The following is an 18,680-nucleotide window of genomic DNA, read 5'->3' as shown; positions in this document are numbered from 1 at the left end:
GGGGAGTTTCTTGAGTTGGAAGGTCTTCTGTATCTTGCGCTATCCTCCAACAAGCAAAACTAAGTCTTCCGAAGCAGCCGCTAATATGGGTTTCTGGTGAGGATTATAAATAAAGTCTATACAACAACTGTTCGGAATAGTGTGAGCAGCATCATCTGTGCGGTAAATAGGATACAATCTCTGTTGGCGCACTTTTCATATGGGTGAAATGAAAAATCAACTGCTGTTCCTCGGAGATATAAAACTCGATCCCAAATGAGTCTGTATTTCTTATATTACTATCTATAAACAGTTGTTTACTGCTTTTGAATGATTTGACATATTACTGGTTCAAAATGAAATGTGTATTACACAATACATTATAATCGCTGGCAGACAGGCTGTGTCAGATAAGACAGCGATAAAAGTTACATACAAACAATGCATTCAAAGACAATAAAAACATTATTTCTGTGTATGAAATGTGAGTGTTTTCCGTTCCATGATTTTAGCAAAATGCCTATTATAAGAGAAATGATGTGCAAATCAAATTTATTCATACATAAGATTCTAAGTAAGAAAACAGAGTAATAACTGAATCGCTCGGTTTGATATAGCACAGCACGTCTGTTCACCGGAGGTAATGAAAGTACAACATCACTCAACTTAGACACTTAGACAGAGCTTAGATTTCTGTTACAAATTTAAATTAAATGGGCTGATTAAATTATATATACTGTATGCAAATAAAATGGAGATGCTATTAAATTCGTCGACTTGTACAGTAGTTATCAGTAATAAAGGTTAAAACTTCATTTGCTTTTTTGATATTGGCAAATATGTTACTTACGACAACATTATAACTATATGCATTGTAACTGAGCTTTTTTATGTTAAATTAAGAGACAGGGTTTTGATTATAAAATACGTTAAATTTCATGACCTGAAGTTTCATTTCATTTCCCGTGATAATCAGCCAGTAACGTTCTGCTGACTATAGACTGGATTCCGTCCTAATGTTTGTTCTGTCATATTTCGTATATGTTTCAGTGGAAGTAACTCTAGCAGGTTGTTTCTATATTGGCATATTAACTCCAAACATAGGATAGGCCATCAGATAAATTGTGCGTTTTTAGGGATTTAAAATTTACTTATAAAATGTTTGCAGTATTTTAAAAAGAAACCAAGCAGCCAGGGAGACAGGCTTTGCTTACTATTGAGCTAAAGGCACAGACCTGGCTCATTTTCTGATAAGCAGACTGTCTCAATTGACAAAGAGCACTTACACTTGTTTTTACTAAATTTTCTGCACTTTTAAGATGTATCTTCTTTCAAAACTGGAGGAGGTCCTTTGGAAGCAAAAAACAACTAAGCAGATACAGTATGACCGAGTCTGTTCGTGAGTAGTAATAAAACTCTGACGCACCCTAGCACCGGCTTAAGAGAAAATCTATTATATATAGATATTGAATAGACAACATGATCCCAACGGATAAAAAAAACAACAACACTGAGTCCAAGTACGTGGAGACATTTTACAGTCGCCACTCAACAATTTATAACCATTTAAAAAGGCTTCCTTGAAAAAGTGGTCTGTATTACATTAATCGTTGCATTAAATTTGCATTTTTGTCCTCAATATTTTTTGAAAATAGGAAAAATTAATTCAATTAAATTGATGATATTCAATAAAGGGTCTTTAATGAACAGACTCAATCGCACCGACTCAGCAACTTCGCTTGGGTGCATCAATCTTTTTGAAGATTTTATTATGGTTCTAGTGTTTTCGCTACCTTTGTCATTTAGCAATGTATCAGTAACATCGACCTTCAATTTCAAAACATACAGTAAATAAATTAAGGACCGTACACCAATAAGACCACTCTTGGACTATTAACACTATTTCAATGTGAAATTGCTTGATTAATAGCATTATATTACCGGACACGATTTCTAGGAGAGAAGTGGCTTCTGATCCGGAGCTAGATATTCAGACCAGCATTCTACATATCAGGTACCCGATACTTTTGCATTTGCCTTGCATTTAATTTGTAATTAATAATCGGAAAGGTAAGAAAGATATTTGGCAAATGCTTTAACACCAAAGGATACGTTATCTAAATTGATGGTGTTCTACTGGAGTGTCAAGTTAGTAACTTACCTTTTTTATCCGTCCGATAGAACTCTGACACGACCGATAATACCCGTTAAAGGCTCTATATTAAATTTTTGACTGGTAAAATATAATAGGATGTAAAACCTACTAATCCCTTCATTAGATATGAAAACCATATATGCAGCCTCAATATGAAAGTGAGCATCTTTTTAGGGTTAGTAATTTAAAACCTTTTCCCCCGATAACACCCAGAGCTTATTGTAAACGCACGCCAATGGATTAATGAGGGGTAATAAAAAGTGTAGCATATGACCCCCTAGAAATGCTTAAGGCGGAACAATAATGCTTTATGAAATATATTATACTAAAGTCTTTAAGTATTTGTATTTTTATTATATCTATATTTTATAAACCAATACATTTTAGAAAGGCAATATATAAAGCTGATTATACAGGTTATGACACCAAAAAGATAAAGGCAACTAAAGATATTTTGATGTTCCACGGAAGCAAACATATTGTCACTATATAAAACGCACGTCCATTGTTACATTGAAATTTTATGTTCATTTATATTGTTAAGACTTTGACAATAAAAGTCAAATTTAGCACGGTGAATAGTAGTAAATAATCTGTCCTCGTGTTCACACAACATTGTTCGTTCTTAGCCGAGTTTGAGATTGAAATTTTGACAGCAATTTTTACAAGAACTTCAAGATCAAAGTCCATTTGAGACTGGTTATCATTAGGAAATAGTCATTAATTTAAAATCTTATTAAGAACATTCAATTTTGATATAACTGACAAATAAAGTTTTATAATCAAACTCAGCTGAGACTGAAAATGTTTTGTGAGCATTAGGCCTGTTCTCTTGAACTACTTCTTATTTGAAATTTAAGAAAAATCAGACCTGCATTTCAAACTCTGTTCTCAAAATTAATCAGTAATTTATAATAATTAATAAAATGTTGTCAGAAAGAACTTTTCTATAAAGTAACATAGGAATGAAATTTCTATTTCAGTTTTCAGAACATTGGTAAATGTTCGTGATCGACTTACTAAGAAACCCTGTCTTTTAAATAAGACAGAAGAGGAAATTTGAGTCAACTTATGATTAACATGAAAGAAGTATCTTCTTACACAGAACATATAATAAAAATATTTCATGCATTTAAATATTATACCAAAACGTAACTACAAATGCAAGTTTGCAGCAGTTATGCGCAATTTTCGAAACATTTTTTTATTATTCACATATAAAAAACCCTCTCTAATACGAATATTATTATCGCACAATCATTTTATATCTTATGATTGGTGAATTTCATAGAAGAGAAAGACAAAATAAAATAAATACAACGTATGTAAAATTTTCTTTCAGTGTTACATGTCAACCCCTCGAAGGTATTCAAATCACTCTTTAATAGTGTCAAGCATATAAAAACAGCATAATTACCTAATAGGAATCATTACAAAATAATAGTTTTGGTTAAACTTCTACATTATAACATAGCAACATACATATTTTATTAAATACAAAATAATGACTGGGATTGCCGATAGCTTTCAAAGTTTTTTTGGAAGCATTATCCCTTAAAACAATACATGTGAACCATTCATCTATAGAATATCACGTAATAGTAATGCATTTGAGTCGTTTTGCGACCAAGTCTTTTAGTTAATAATTGCTGGGAATTTTTTATTGGTTGGGAATTCACCCCATTCTGTTAAATTTAACAAATAAATAAATTTACGAACACTGACTCCTACTTTCCTACTATGAACTTTCCAGACTGTTAAGAAAGTCCATTATACGTCACTTTCTTTACGTATATTATGGTAACGTCTAGTCTTCCGGGAAAGTAAAATCACTAATCTAGTCTGCATGTATGAGTGTAGCTATGACATGAGTGTTCTATCAACGTCCCTCGAACAAGCCAGGTCCATTAGAAGGGTTACCACGGCCATTATATGGTGGGTACCTTACCCCATTCATATAGTAATAAGAGAGGTGGGGCGTAAAAGTAGGAGGCGAGGCGGGTTGGGGCTAGTAACACCACCAACAAAGAAGACAATACATTTTAATACTTAGCATATAATACAAAACGGACAAAAACCAAGTTGAAAATAGGGGTACCGCCTTGGAATGATCAGCAACCTATTTTAAGGAAACTGGGGCTTTAAACGCATTAATGGTATGTCAACCTCGAACCAACTCTGTTTGCAACAAGTTACACAAGTAACATCAGATAATATAATATGAAAGATATAGTTTCGGGTCAGTCTCGGGTTTAAGTACAACAATGTATTCGACAACTTGTCTGAAGGCAGTGCACCAAGACGTTACTTTTAAAGGTATGACTAAGCCACTTGCAAGACAAAATTCTACTAGATGAAAAGCATCACTCTGTATAAGTCATCGCAACATCAAATAGAAAAATGTAGCGGCTAAATGTAGAGGGCTCAGTCACCAAACATGTAGTGTGTTTTATGATTTTCGCATTGCGGCAAAACAGATAGAAGGCTTCATCACGTGGTACAATTTAAACTGGGAAGGATCAAAAATACTTGGTGTCTTTCCTACTAGTCCATAAATGTAATTTGTTCCGCTAAAAGCGAAATATAACAAGCCAGTTTATTCATAAGCAAGATTATTTACGTATGTTCGAAAAGCAATGTGGTCATTGAAAATCCTCACCTTAATGTGCAGTCAGTATGCTGAAAAGACCCAGACCACAAAAATCCGATTTTTGTCCTTTTTTTTTTTCATATTTAGGTTCATGTAGTAAGAGCTGAACACACACACGCACACGTCAACTATGTAGATACCGGGTACCAGGGCAGCGAACTGCCCAGCCTCAAAGTTGTAAGCTCTGCCTACGTTAGTTATTGATTCTTCCGGATATTCAAATGGATGTTGTTTCAGATAGACGTACGTAAGCTGATGTTTTTGACTTCTATTATGTTGCCAGTTTCGAAATTCTTTCCAAATTCTCGTATCTCATATTCACACAAAACCGCAGTGAACATAATTACATGTAACAGCGGACTGACATATCAACGGTTATACGTTAAAAGGCGGTAGAAGCAGAGAATTCTTGATGGTTAGTGTTTTCTGAGTGAAGTGTTTCCTGAGTAGCGTTTTCTGTGTTAAGTATGAGTGAAGTGTTTTCTGTGTAGCGTTTTCTGTGTGAAGCGTTTTCTGAGTGAAGTGTTTTCTGTGTAGCGTTTTCTGTGTGAAGTATGAGTGAAGTGATTTCTGAGTGAAGTGTTTTCTGTGTGAAGTATGAGTGAAGTGTTTTCTGAGTGAAGTGTTTTCTGTGTGAAGTATGAGTGAAGTGTTTTCTGAGTGAAGTGTTTTCTGTGTAGCGTTTTCTCTGTTAAGCGTTTTCTGAGTGAAGTGTTTTCTGTGTAGCGTTTTCTGTGTGAAGCGTTTTCTGAGTGAAGCGTTTTCTGTGTGAAACATTTTCTGAGTGAAGTGTTTTCTGAGTGAAGTGTTTTCTGTGTAGCGTTTTCTGTGTGAAGCGTTTTCTGGGTGAAGTGTTTTCTGAGTGAAGTGTTTTCTGTGTGAAGTTTTTCTGAGTGAAGTGTTTTCTGTGTAGCGTTTTCTGTGTTAAGTATGAGTGAAGTGTACCACTATGTTACCAAATTGTGATTTTTGTCTTAAATTATTTATACTTGAAGTGTTAACATATACTCTTAGTCTGTGATTTTTTTAAACTTAAACGAGAAACTGTTAATAAAATCAATCATTGTGATGTTTGTTTCGTATGGTGGCTGATTTCTGCCATGTTGTGTTGGCGTGTTGGCGAGGCGAAAACACGACAGCACGAAAACTCGACACATTTTACACGAAAACACGTCATTTAAAGGGCGCCATAAGGACATATTTATTTGTAGAGTTCTCGTTTTGGCGGGTATGAATATGTCGTGATGGCGCCTTTTATTTGTCGTGCTGCCGTGTTTTCGTCCCGCCGACACGAAAACACGACAAATATCTTATTTGTCGAGTTTTCGTGTTTTCGTTTTGGAGTCTTCCATTAGACATGCGCACAACAATTACTGAAATGAACGCAACATAACTGCAATTTCTTACTAAAATAATAAGAAAGTTTTTTGATAACGACCAAATCTGATAAAATCTATGTTTTAATTGTTTTTGCATTTTAATTTTGATAACTCTACTCAGTATTTTAGCGAAGATATTGCGAGTACGAAAGTGGTGGGTTAGCGTTTCGCTAATACATACACATATGGATGATATTAACATTATTATAAAATTGTATGATTAGCATTTTATATATCCGATATTAATCCAATGACGACAATGCAGAATTACAATCATCTCATTGTATGTGTACCCAGCGAGAAAGATCTCTATGATTTGGTTGTGCTCTGCAATAAGTGTTTTATAAGAACAATTATATTATTATTATAAAATTAAAGTTGTTATTTAACGATACAACTCATTTGAATAAGTTAATCTTCCTCGAGGCCCTCGCATATTCGAAATTATTTTTCTACTTGTACCTACACTTCGTATTCTTAAAACGATGAATGAACATATCTATAGTCTCAAATCTTTTAATGCAGCTTTAGTGAATATAAATAAATTCTGAGTTCAAATAGAAAGAAAGAAACTTCTCAAACCCACAGTATAACTCTACGATTTATTAGTGATGGCTGGAAAGTATCTGTTGAGTCTTCGTGTCGGTGGGTCGAAAACACGAAAACTCGACAAATAAAATATTTGTCGTGTTCTCGTCTTTCCGTTTTGGCGGGGCGAAAAAAAAACTCTACAAATAAGGTATTTATCGTATTTTCGTGTCGACGGGGCGAAAACGCGAAAACTCGACAAAAAACGATATTTGTCGTGTTTTTGTGTTTTCGTTTCGGCGGGACGAAAACACGAAAACCCGACAAATAATGTTTTTTGTCTTGTTTTCGTGTCGGCGGGGCGAAGTCACGACAACCCGACAGCACGACATATTCATACTTTCCGTAACGAGCCATGAGGGGAGGAAACTACATCATAGTTAATACCGGCACTCGTTGAAACTAACTTAGAGTTTACTACATTACAATGAGAACTTTTAGATACACAAAATACCTAGTGACGGATACATCTGGTATAACTGGGTTAACTGCTAGCAGTAGTAGCAAATACTGCTGTAACTGCTAGTACTTGTGGCAGTTAACTGCTAGAACTGCTAGCAGTAGTAGTGTTGTAAATTTAGCAGTCTTATTAAAGCTGATTTATTAATTGATTCTACTGATGAGAAACTTTGGCCTCTGCTACTTGGGTTTGTCATTCACCAGTTACCCTCATAAATTGCTTGTGACAGGAGTGTGGATCATTTTGTATCATTTTATCAGGGTACGTTGTCATCATGTACCATCGTAAACATGTCTGGTGTGTTAGAGTTAGAGGTGACTCCGTATTTGGGATGGTACCATCAGCCAACGGTTATCCTCATAAATATTGGGGGTTATCTTTGTTTTTCATTACTATGTTACACTCCAAATATAGAAGGGTACATCCTTTTGTATATAAACCCAGGCCAGAACTGGGGAGGTTACTTTTCATTTAGGCTCGGACTTTGAAAATATAGATCATTGGATCTAGAAATAAGAAATGTAATATTTTACAGTTATAATAAAATAAGTGACTTTAGACCAGAGGAATGAGAGAATTATAATTTTGATGACTATATATCCATTTCATAATAAACTAGCATAGAAAACTGGAATTGAAGTGTTATTTTATCAATGGTGTAGAAACCCTCACCCCCGAACCTACGTTTTCCAACACTGGTGGCAGCGAAGGAAACGGACTTACACACGTGTTTATCAGAAATTTGGACATATATTTCTATCTAACATATTTGTGGTGACAATTAAGTGACAATCATGGGACCTAAAAAGCAACAAGAAAAAGATTCTGTCACAACTGAAGATGATGACAGTCATGAACAATTGTTAGCTGAAGTTGAACTTTTGAGACAAAAACTTAAATCGGCAGAAGTTGAAAACTGGACCTTAACTGAGAGACTACGCAAGAATGAACAGGGAAGTACTTTACAAAGAGATGAATTAGTGCGCAGTTACCAACAACGAATCAATGACATTTCTATGGAAAAAGACGATCAGGTAAGAAATTTAGTCAATGAAAGGGACACAGCTTCGAATGAAAATAGCAATACATCAAGGCAGTAAAATCAACAGAGGATGTGAGGCCATGATAAATACGAGGTTCCTCTACCAAGGCAAATTATCTTTGATGGCAAATCATCCTGGGAGAGTTTCATTCACCCATTTGAAGCTATGGTTGATGCGTGCAAGTGAACGTTTGTTCCGCCTTAAAAATAGTTTACGCGGTGATGCTGCAGAATACGCTTCCAAGCAGCTGGGAGCTGACGAACTGTCAAGTTATGCAAAGATTAAATCATCTATGGCGACACGATTTCAGGAAAAGCGCTCCACTTCCTCCTATCTGGCTGAGTTAGAAAACCGGAAATACAACAGGGAAAAAGAATCATTGGCTGAATATGTGGCAGAGGTTAAGAGGTTGGTAATAAAAGGTTACCCAGGGAAACGATAAACCTTCGGCACTTTCTTAAGGGACTTCAGGATTCTCAGGCGGCTTTGTTCATTAGGATGCAGGACCCAAAAACTATCGATCAGGCAAGAGAATTGCTCGACAACTATTTCAGCATCAGAGATGACGTGAGAGGGGCGAGAATTAGGAACATTGACACGGACAGGGAACCTTATGTAACAGAAGCGAGATTGCAAGGGTTTGGTAGAGATCTGAAATCCAACATAGGCAAAAGGATTGATCATCTCGCGAACCAGTTGAATGTTAAAAGTAGTAGATCAGCCTCGGATCGTAAAGTAAATCAGCGCTTAAAGGCGTATGCTAGAATTTCACCATTTGTTTCCCAATAACAGATTTTGTTCATATTTCATATATTGTTAGTTCATTCTATAAGTTACCTAAAATAAAAAGAAATATGGGGGTCACCGACTTCGTTTTCATTTTATTTCAGGTTATACATTTTATTTCAGGTTATAATGCATGACTAGGGTACAAGTGTTTCCTGAAATCTAGGGCGTGTCTGCCATAGCATATAACATCAAGGAATCAAATAAATGATTCATAAAGTATAACTGATAGTCAAATCTCATAAGACATGATTATTTCCCTTCAAAACAAAAAGAAATTGTAATGTGATTCAAGAAATAGTTGCATGACACTTGTTTGTTGTTGTTTTCGAAGTCAAAAAAGCATCATAATTATAAAATATTGTATATTTCCTTCAACAGTTAATATTTCCATATCTACATAAAGGAATTTGATAAAACTTGCAAGAACAACAGAATAAAATGTTTACTTTAAAAATATAAAAAGAAAATGGGTGGTCACCGAATTAGATTTTTCACAATTTCATTTTGAAATATTGCCCTTTTATGATGCTGGTTTGTGATCTTCCTGCCAAAATAAAAACCGTTTAAAATAAAGTCCTAAAAGTCTGGCCAGACTCCAATAAATTAAACAAAAATATCCATAAAGAAACGTCAAATGAGTTAAATATAACTCATAATTTTAAATAAGAGACTTAAATCTTCGGAAATATGATGTGAACATATGCGAGGAGATATCTACCCCGACACCGGTTTCAGTACACCTCGAACTGCCGATGACACTAAAATGTCAGAAACAAAACACAAAACATACGTTAAAAAATGTCAGCGAGACAATTTTATGCTTTAATGTCAACATACATTCATTATCAGACCCGTAACCTTTACGAATACATTCTTATGTACATTACAAGGAAACGTTCCAAACACTTCATTAGGGTTTTCCTTACAGAAATACGCAGCATAATCTTGGACGTGACGGGACTGTGACAGTCAAAAGTTATCACGCTGTCCCGAAACGTACATCCTATAATTTGGACTAGTTTCGGTCTAGCGTTATAAATATACGGGGCGATTGTCCGAATATCCAAAACAATGCAACTTTACAGGAAACAGTGCGTCGTTCGATTTCTGTCTCGTGAATTTTTTTATCTTGCGTACGCTTTCTTTGGGGATTTCCTTACAGAAATACTCAGAATAAGCTTGGACGTGACGGTATAGGATCAGTCAAAAGTTATCACGCTGTCCCGAAACGTACATCCTATCATTTGGACTAATTTTGATCAAGCGTTATAAATAAACGCGCCGATTTTCCGATTATCCGAAACCGTGCAACTTAACCGGAAACGGTGTCGTAATCGGTGCGTCGTGCGATTTCTGCCTCGTGAAAATTTTATCTAGCATACGTCTTTAAGAAAAGATGTGCAGTGTTTTAGATGCCAGCGGTTTGGTCACTATGCGGACGAGGAAAGGCAAACCTTCAGGAAGGTAACAAGTCGGAAAACTAGCTTCGACCAAGCCTAACGGCCCAGACTTGGTCAATAACAGTGAAGTTGAATTTAAGACTATTATGTGTAGGAGTGCTAATACAGATGGTGTATCCATTATATTGCCTGTAAATATTTTTCAAACTCTGCATGCGAACTTAGTCATAGATACTGGCGCCTGTACTAAGATTTTTTCTACTGCATTATATCACAGAATACCAGAGGATGTGCGACCTGAGTTGTATTAAGTTGACCCTTCAATACGTCTTGAAGTTGCGGATGATGGTTTATTAGCCATAGATGGACAATGTGAATTTTCGTTTAGTGCATCGGGTCAAACTTTTAATTACATTGTATTAATTGCACCTATTCATGAAGGTGGACTGATTGGATTAGACTTCTTGTACGAAAATGATTACCAGCTTAGTGCTAAAAAGGGATTAAAATTGAATGGGAAAATATGTAGAACTCTATTTGAAAAAGTTCCCTTGAGAGCTGTCAGAGTGACCACAAGGTCAAGAGTAACAATTCCAGCGAATTCAGAAACAGTAATACCTGGTGAGGCTTTAAATTTCGGTGCAATTAATTCATCATTGGGCATCATTTACCCTTCAGAGGATAAACAGCCGGCTAACAATGTTTTGATGGGAAGTGTGCTCATCGCTCCAAAGAGAATTCAGGGTGATTCAATTCCCATTAGACTACTTAACACCTCTGACCGAAAAGTGAAATTATCGAAGGGGTCATTATTAGGATATTTGCATGAAACTAAACAGGAGGATTTACTGAGAGATAATTTTGATTTAAATGACTGTGAAATATTGGACAATAATATCAAAACAAGTGAAAATGACATTAAGCATGACATGACTACATGGAGCAGTGGGTTAAAGGACCTGTACCATAGATCCTCAGAAAATTTCAATAAGTCACAAAAGGAAACATTGAAGTGTCTATTGGAGAAACATAAAAATGCTTTTTCCAGTTCCTCCGCAGATTTAGGGCGTACTTCTATTGTGCGACATACAATTGAAGTGCCAGAAAATGTTCGACCTGTTAAAATACCACCTAGACGGGTGCCAAAAGCGTTCGAAGGCAAAAAAGAAAAAATTATTCAACAACAACTTGAAATGGGAATAATTGAAGAAAGTAAGAGTCCATGGTCTGCACCTTTATGCTTCGTAAGGAAAAAGGACCCACAGGGAGGTCAACTATAGGGGTTTAAATGATCTAAGTAAAAAATGTGCCTATCCATTGGCAAGAATTGACAGTTGTTTAGAAAGTTTGGGAGGAAATAATTATTACAGTTCATTAGATCTTTTGTCAGGATTTTACCAATTAGATGAGAGAGATCGTGATTATTTACGTGGATGATATTTGTACTTTTGCCGAAACTTTTAATCAAGCATTGTTTAGGTTAGATGAAATTTTAACCAGATTGGAGAAAAATAACTTGAAATTAAAACCGATCAAGTGCGATCTACTCAAAAGGCGCATAAATGTATTAGGTCACACAATTGACAGTTCTGGAATACGTCCTTCAGAAGAGAAACTTAAAGCTGTGCGAGAGTGGCCTGTGCCACGGAATTTAACCGAACTCAGTTAGCTTACACGTGCGAACGTGATAATTGACCAATGAAAGTAATCGAAATATCAGCCATTTTTTTCAAAAACAAGAAACTGTTACTTTATAAATTACAGGTAACTACTAAATAATTTGGACTTATTGCTGCTACAATGATAGTCGGATATTTTATTTGTCACGTGCGCACGTTTTAGCACCACGTGCGAACGTGTTCATTAACAAGTGCGCACGTGATAACTATCTCGTTCGCACGTGATAGCTATCACATTCGCACGTGTTAGCTTACATGTTCGCACGTGGTGCTAACACGTCCGCACGTGATAAATAAAATATTTCCTATGCCCCCTCTATGCTACCATACTTTTCTATATCTTGCGCATAAAGTTGCAATACCACGTGCAAATTTCAAGGGAAGTTATCAAATTGATATTGAAATTGCTAACCACAGCTTACCGGGTAAACTGTTTGGATATGATATTTACTATTATGTTTGAAAGTAAAAGTAAAAAATCTTTTCTACAATTGGAACAAAACATAACTTACATGTATTTTCATGTCCGGCTTCCATGATTGAATACGAACTGTTTGAATTGCGTGAATTACGTGCTATTTTGGACACAATGACCAGGCCAATGTAAAATAAGTATTGATATCATTGTATACGATTGTACACAAAAGTTGTGTTTTGGGTTGTGTTTGTGGAATATTTTCATGAATTAATAATCTTGCAGAGTTATTTGAAGAAAACCCAATTATTTTCATTTTGACAATTAAATTTAGTTTAAAATTTGCCCCATGAATGACCGTAAACTAATATTATACCAAACCATTTGTGGTTAGTAGATACAAATATTTGAAAGGCGAAACAGGGGTAATTATATTTAGATGTGCGAAGTAAAACTGTACATGCAAGGTACGTCTCCATTAATCGCAGTTCTTCGATTTTTTTTGTAGGTGAAATGGATGCAAACACACGCACTCTCATTCAAGCTGTACTTCCTGCTTTGGCACAGCCGCCCCCTGACGTGAATGACTATCTGCGGCAGGTGACTAATGCACTGTTAATAATGACACGATTGCCACCAGATCCATTACTCGATGTGAGATTTCGTCTTTTTGCGGCTGATATTAATCATTATGGAGGTCGTGATGTGTTTCAGCTTTTTGCAGCTCACCGGTACCAGTTTTATGAGATTACTGGCGAAACTCCTGAGACTCTCATACAGTTAAGTGGTCTGATTGAATACGATACAATTCGGGAGCATACTCTCTTCACGCAACAGAATTTTGTTTTTTATGTTTTGGCTCCGCTCTTATCCAACACACCACATGTTATCAGCCTTATTTTGTGTAAGCACAACGACTGTGAGAGATGAAATTCGTGCCATGATACCCTTATTTGAAAGGAAATTAAAAACATTCGTAGTTTGGCGTTCTGAGGATGAATGGAGAAATATGTCAGGCCGTTGGTGTAAAATTCCAAATGCTGTCGGAGCTATCGACGGAACTTCCCTTCAGATATATAGACCTTCCGTCGAGCCACAAGAGCAATATTACTCTGGTCATCGACAGCACCACGCCGTTCATACTCAAGTAGTCGTTGACAACGAGGGGATAATCCGATTTGTACAGAGCGGTTTCCTAGGACACATGAACGATGCGCAGCAATTTGCCATGATGCAAAGAATTGGCACAGACTTGGTTTTTCCACATGACTGCTTTCTCCTTGGTGACAAAATATACCCGAACAGGTATCCCATTATTACTCCGTTTTCAGCAGGCCAAGTTGCAAGGCGTCACGGGCGTGATAGAAGAAGATGTGTAAAATTTAACAGATATGTTAGCTCATGCCGCATTATCGTTGAACACTCAATAGGAGAATTGAAAACATACAGAGCTGTAAGCACAATTTGGCGTCATCCACGATATTTACTGCCGTCAGTTGTTGTTATCTGCGCCGGACTCGTTTGCCGTAGGAAGGAGTTAAATTTGATAATGTAATGGGATTGACGCTTGCTCAATGTAATAGTATTAAAATGAATAGTATTAAAATGAAAAAGGATACTATATGTATATAATTGCTATAAAATAACCCCTGTTGTGCCCATGGGAAAATGACATATTTTTCATAAATAATCCATTTTGAGAAAACCCCTACAATATATCCTGCATTGTCCGTCTTACTATGTCCACTGTCAGAGTTCACGTAATCCGACAATGTCTATTACCAGTGAACGCCAAGCGGCCAAGGACAATACCAGGAAATGAGGACATTTTCTCCATGTTACATCAACTAAATAAACACCTTGTAGGCATAGACAGAAAGTTTGACACTATGTCAAGAGACATACACCTCATAGCCCAAAATGTACAAGGGAAGGATATTACCTCAGATCTACTTTCCGAGTTCGACTGTCTCAGGCAGAAAGTTCTGGACTTAAAGAAATAAATTTGTAACAAAGTCACTTTTGGATTTAGTTCATATTCCTTCTGGATTTAAAGTGTTAACTTATATTCATCCTGGATTATAAGTGTGACGTTATTAATTTCATTATTCTTTGTATGGATTTAATTAGTGGCTGCATTGGTAATAATAATCCCATTCAGCCTCGGTGTATTCAGATGGATTTATTTCTGGGTTTCATTTTCATATATGAACATTTGTGCCATTTATTTTAGTCATTTGTTGTACAATTAGATATTCTTGGCACACAGGACTTAAAACCTTGGTAGAGACGACTACCATAGCAATATAAATTAGACATTGTGCCTATTCCTTTTTTTTCAAATTAATTTAAATAAATTAAAGGCACCAGGACTTACATTAGTAAATGCTAATGACGACTACCATATCAATGAAATTAATCAAAATTGTGCCTATTTCTATCATCATACTGAGTTAATGTTAAAATAAATAAAGGCACCAGGACTTAGTGTGAGAGAAATAAAGATTGTGTGAAAGTGCTTACCAAATATATATTCACCTTCGGACTTTGAAAATATAGATCATTGGATCTAGAAATAAGAAATGTAATATTTTACTGTTATAATAACATAAGTGACTTTAGACCAGAGGAATGAGAGAATTATAATTTTGATGATTATATATCCATCTCATAATAAACTAGCATAGAAAAATTGAAGTGTTATTTTATCAATGGTGTAGAAACCCTCACCCCCGAACCTACGTTTTCCAACAGTAGCAATTAACTGCTGTAACTGCTGGTACTAGTGGCAATTAACTGCTTTACCTGTTGGCAGTAACAGCAGTTAACTACTACAACTGCTGTACTGCCAACTTCACACCGAATTTAAAGAGTTTCAAACAGGTACCAAGATGCGTTTTTCGTACATGATTAGTATAACATGTTTTTGTTTGTTTGTGTTGGGTTTAACGCCGTTTTTCAACAGTATTTCAGTCATGTAACGGCGGGCAGTTAACCTAACCAGTGTTCCTGGATTCTGTACCAATACAAACCTGTTCTCCGCAAGTAACTGCCAACTTCCCCACATGAATTATCAGAGGTGGAGGACTAATGATTGCAGACACAATGTCGTTTATCAAATAGTCACGGAGAACATACGCCCCGCCCGAGGATCGAACTCGCGACCCAACGATCCGTAGACCGACGCTCTACCTACTGAGCTAAGCGGGCGTAGTATAACATGTATACATATATATTGGGTCTATGTACTGTTTATAAAAACCCAATAAACGGCAAAAAAACCAATAAGTGGAAAGAGACCCGGCAAAGAGACCCAATAAATTGTATAAAGTAATTCACATTTATTCGTAAAATTTGTGGAAATTCAGTATAAAGAATGTTTATTTACCTATTTATACATACTACAAGCATATACATGTTCATGGTAATAAACATATGACTTGCTCATAGCAAATCTTATAATAGAAGTTTAAGATACTATGTCATCTATATCTTTCAACATTTTAGAAATTTGTACATTATTGAAAACAAAGTCTACAAGATTAAAGATTAGCAGGTGTTTCTTAACTTTGATAAAGTAACCTAACTACTAATTAAAAAGCTGCATGCATGTCTTGAATATATCTAATACTTGTAAATTTGTCTAACAGGACATCCAGTGTTTGAAGAACGAATATACTCATATAGCACTCCTCATGGAAAAAATAATACACGGACACATCGACTATGCACTGTATACATAAACCTATATGATTGCGATAACAGAACACAGAAGTAACATACTGACACATAAATGGAAAGAAACAGTGGACAAGTCAAAGGTAAAACCACAATTGAGGAGTAGTTTACAATAGTTCATTTTTGCCACACCTAACTCTTAACACCTACCGTGCTCTTAAATTAGAAAGCAGTATAAATATAAAATTAATCCCGACACATTGAATCCTTTACACGCGTAACAGTTATATGTACCACAGGAACACATTTTAAAACACAAAGATATATAAATCAAAACCCACGGTACCATTAGACGTAGGTACTCAATTACCTTGTAGAAGCAAACACCACATGGGGAAATTATCATACATTCCGCCTTTTGGAGAGAGAGAGAGAGAGAGAGAGAGAGAGAGAGAGAGAGATGTAAGATCGAACTGTCATTCAGTCAACAACCTGTTCCGCCATCGCACAATCATCGCACACTCAAAAGAGGAAAGCAAAGTGATCAACTGTAAAAGGGCTTAATAGTAAACATGTGATGAGTCTCAGAACAATACGGTTATAACCTCTTACAAGAAAACAACAGACAACTTTAAATCAATAACGGTCGGAAATGGCTAGACCGGTGAAAATTTAAATTCATAAAAATCAGTCTGAAACAAACATTTGTACCTTGCTACAGAGGTGTGTTTAAGTGACTAGGATAAAGAAATATGATAAGAATGATAACAGTTTAGCACAGCTATCCACAATGGTAGCATTGCTGGAGAAACTTTATGGTAACACACGTATTTACATTACGAAGGTTAATTTCATAAACATGACTAATCTTATAACCTGTGAAATATACACCCCGTAAGATGTTGCACGAAGTACATCTCAAACATCTTTTAAGCACTTATAAAAAAGTCAATGTTGTCAATTAACAAAATATATAGGCCATTCTAACGTCAAATATAATTCAGACTCAATAGCATTTGGGCTTAATGGCCATGTTCTATTACATTCCGGTAAAAGTAACACACTATCATCTAGATAAAAATCCCTACTGTCATCTGCAGGAATTCAGGTATGGGATGATGGAAATATGGAATTGATGATCTGGTGGTCAACGCCTGAAAGTATAATATATGCGTTTTGTGTTAAGCAGTAATGTTTATAACAGACTCACCAATAGAACATGTAAGAAGCCGATTTTTTCATACTTATTGCTATCTGACATTTCAAATCGCGTGAATGTAGAAAAAGTCAGACAAACATGTATGTCATTAAGTAAATCTTATTTTTACTATATCTACGTTGAAGAGTACATTTCGCTCTGTATTATTTTATAAATATATTTACACAGTAGCTTTATAATTTGTTCCTAACATCAAATATAAGAAACATGACATCTATTATTTTCATCACATTTCATAGGTGGCCATTAAACTTTAAAGACTACTTTACAAATGTATTGACGTCGATCTTAGCAGGCCATGTTCCGTAATCGCTTATATTTTTGAGACTATTTCACAACTGCATTAACTTCGATCTATGTTATTCTGATTCCATATCCTAGAAATTGTTTTAGATAAAATAAAACAAGACCAGAATTAGCTTAAAGTAAAGAAAGCTTTCAAGCATAAACTAGTGAAGCAGTTTACTTACACTGTACTTCCATTGCGTGTTTTATTGCTTTCATTGTGGTTCCAACCTCCATACAAAGTTCCTGTGGAATTTTCAGGTCTGTTTCATCATAGTATGGTGGGGGAATACCATGAGTAAGAATTGCGACTAATCCCAACGTTTGATCACTGCTCTTCCCAACAATTGCGCCGCCACTTGCACCTTTTCCTAAAAAGGTATCAATGATTACTTTTCGTTCGTCGTTGATTTCGAATAGTGAAGAATCGACACTATTTGTATCTAACCCCTTTCTTTTTCTGCACAGCTTCAATTTCTCTTTGTTGGTTTTAAACCACTTCTTTGCTTTCACGACTTTCTCGTCGTCAAGACAAATTTTTTTGCATTCCGAATCTATCACCTGAAAGCATAAGCAAGAGATTTTATTGAACTGAGTATTACACCATCTCCTACTGGAATAGTTGGCGGACACTGCAAAATTCTCATTAAATGAGTTAGATTCCAACTAAGTTAATTGAAAAATTCGGAAATACAGAATCATAAAACAATCCTTGGTTTTGACATGCAAAGATAAAATATCATGATTAAGATTTTTCTTTGTTCTAAACAAAAGATCCTGAATACCTGAAATAAAAATTTAAAAAGGCTTTTGAATCACTGGTGACCTCCGCAATTCTAATTACTCGATTAAGTTCTCAGTTTTGATAAAACTTAAAGGAAAAAATCAAGCATTTGCAGGTTGGGTGAACTTCAATAATTCTTGAAATATTTTTATTTGGGTTAAGTAATAGGTAAATACT

The 18,680-nt window shown here is 35.6% G+C and overlaps 2 protein-coding genes across 2 annotated transcripts in view; one reads left to right on the top strand and one right to left on the bottom strand.

The window, feature by feature from the left end:
- The first annotated feature begins 13,546 nt into the window (after nucleotides 1–13,546).
- On the top strand, nucleotides 13,547–14,092 carry LOC128553052 (uncharacterized). The gene has a single exon (XM_053534164.1). The coding sequence runs from the start codon at nucleotides 13,547–13,549 to the stop codon at nucleotides 14,090–14,092; it is 546 nt and encodes a 181-aa protein (XP_053390139.1).
- A 1,809-nt stretch (nucleotides 14,093–15,901) lies between these two features.
- LOC128553051 (uncharacterized) overlaps nucleotides 15,902–18,680 on the bottom strand; it is a 31,425-nt gene continuing 28,646 nt past the window's right edge. Inside the window, exons 4-5 of the mRNA XM_053534163.1 lie at nucleotides 17,905–18,280; nucleotides 15,902–17,369 (exon numbers count right to left, since the gene is read on the bottom strand). Of these exons, the coding sequence (XP_053390138.1) occupies nucleotides 17,320–17,369; nucleotides 17,905–18,280 (426 nt within the window). The 3' untranslated portion in view covers nucleotides 15,902–17,319. The remainder of the gene's footprint in view (nucleotides 17,370–17,904; nucleotides 18,281–18,680) is intronic.

This window comes from Mercenaria mercenaria, unplaced genomic scaffold (assembly GCF_021730395.1).
Source record: "Mercenaria mercenaria strain notata unplaced genomic scaffold, MADL_Memer_1 contig_3431, whole genome shotgun sequence".
NCBI classification, from domain to species: Eukaryota; Metazoa; Mollusca; class Bivalvia; order Venerida; family Veneridae; genus Mercenaria; species Mercenaria mercenaria.
Note: the sequence above shows the minus strand (reverse complement) of the source record. Positions and strands in the feature narration are given on the sequence as shown.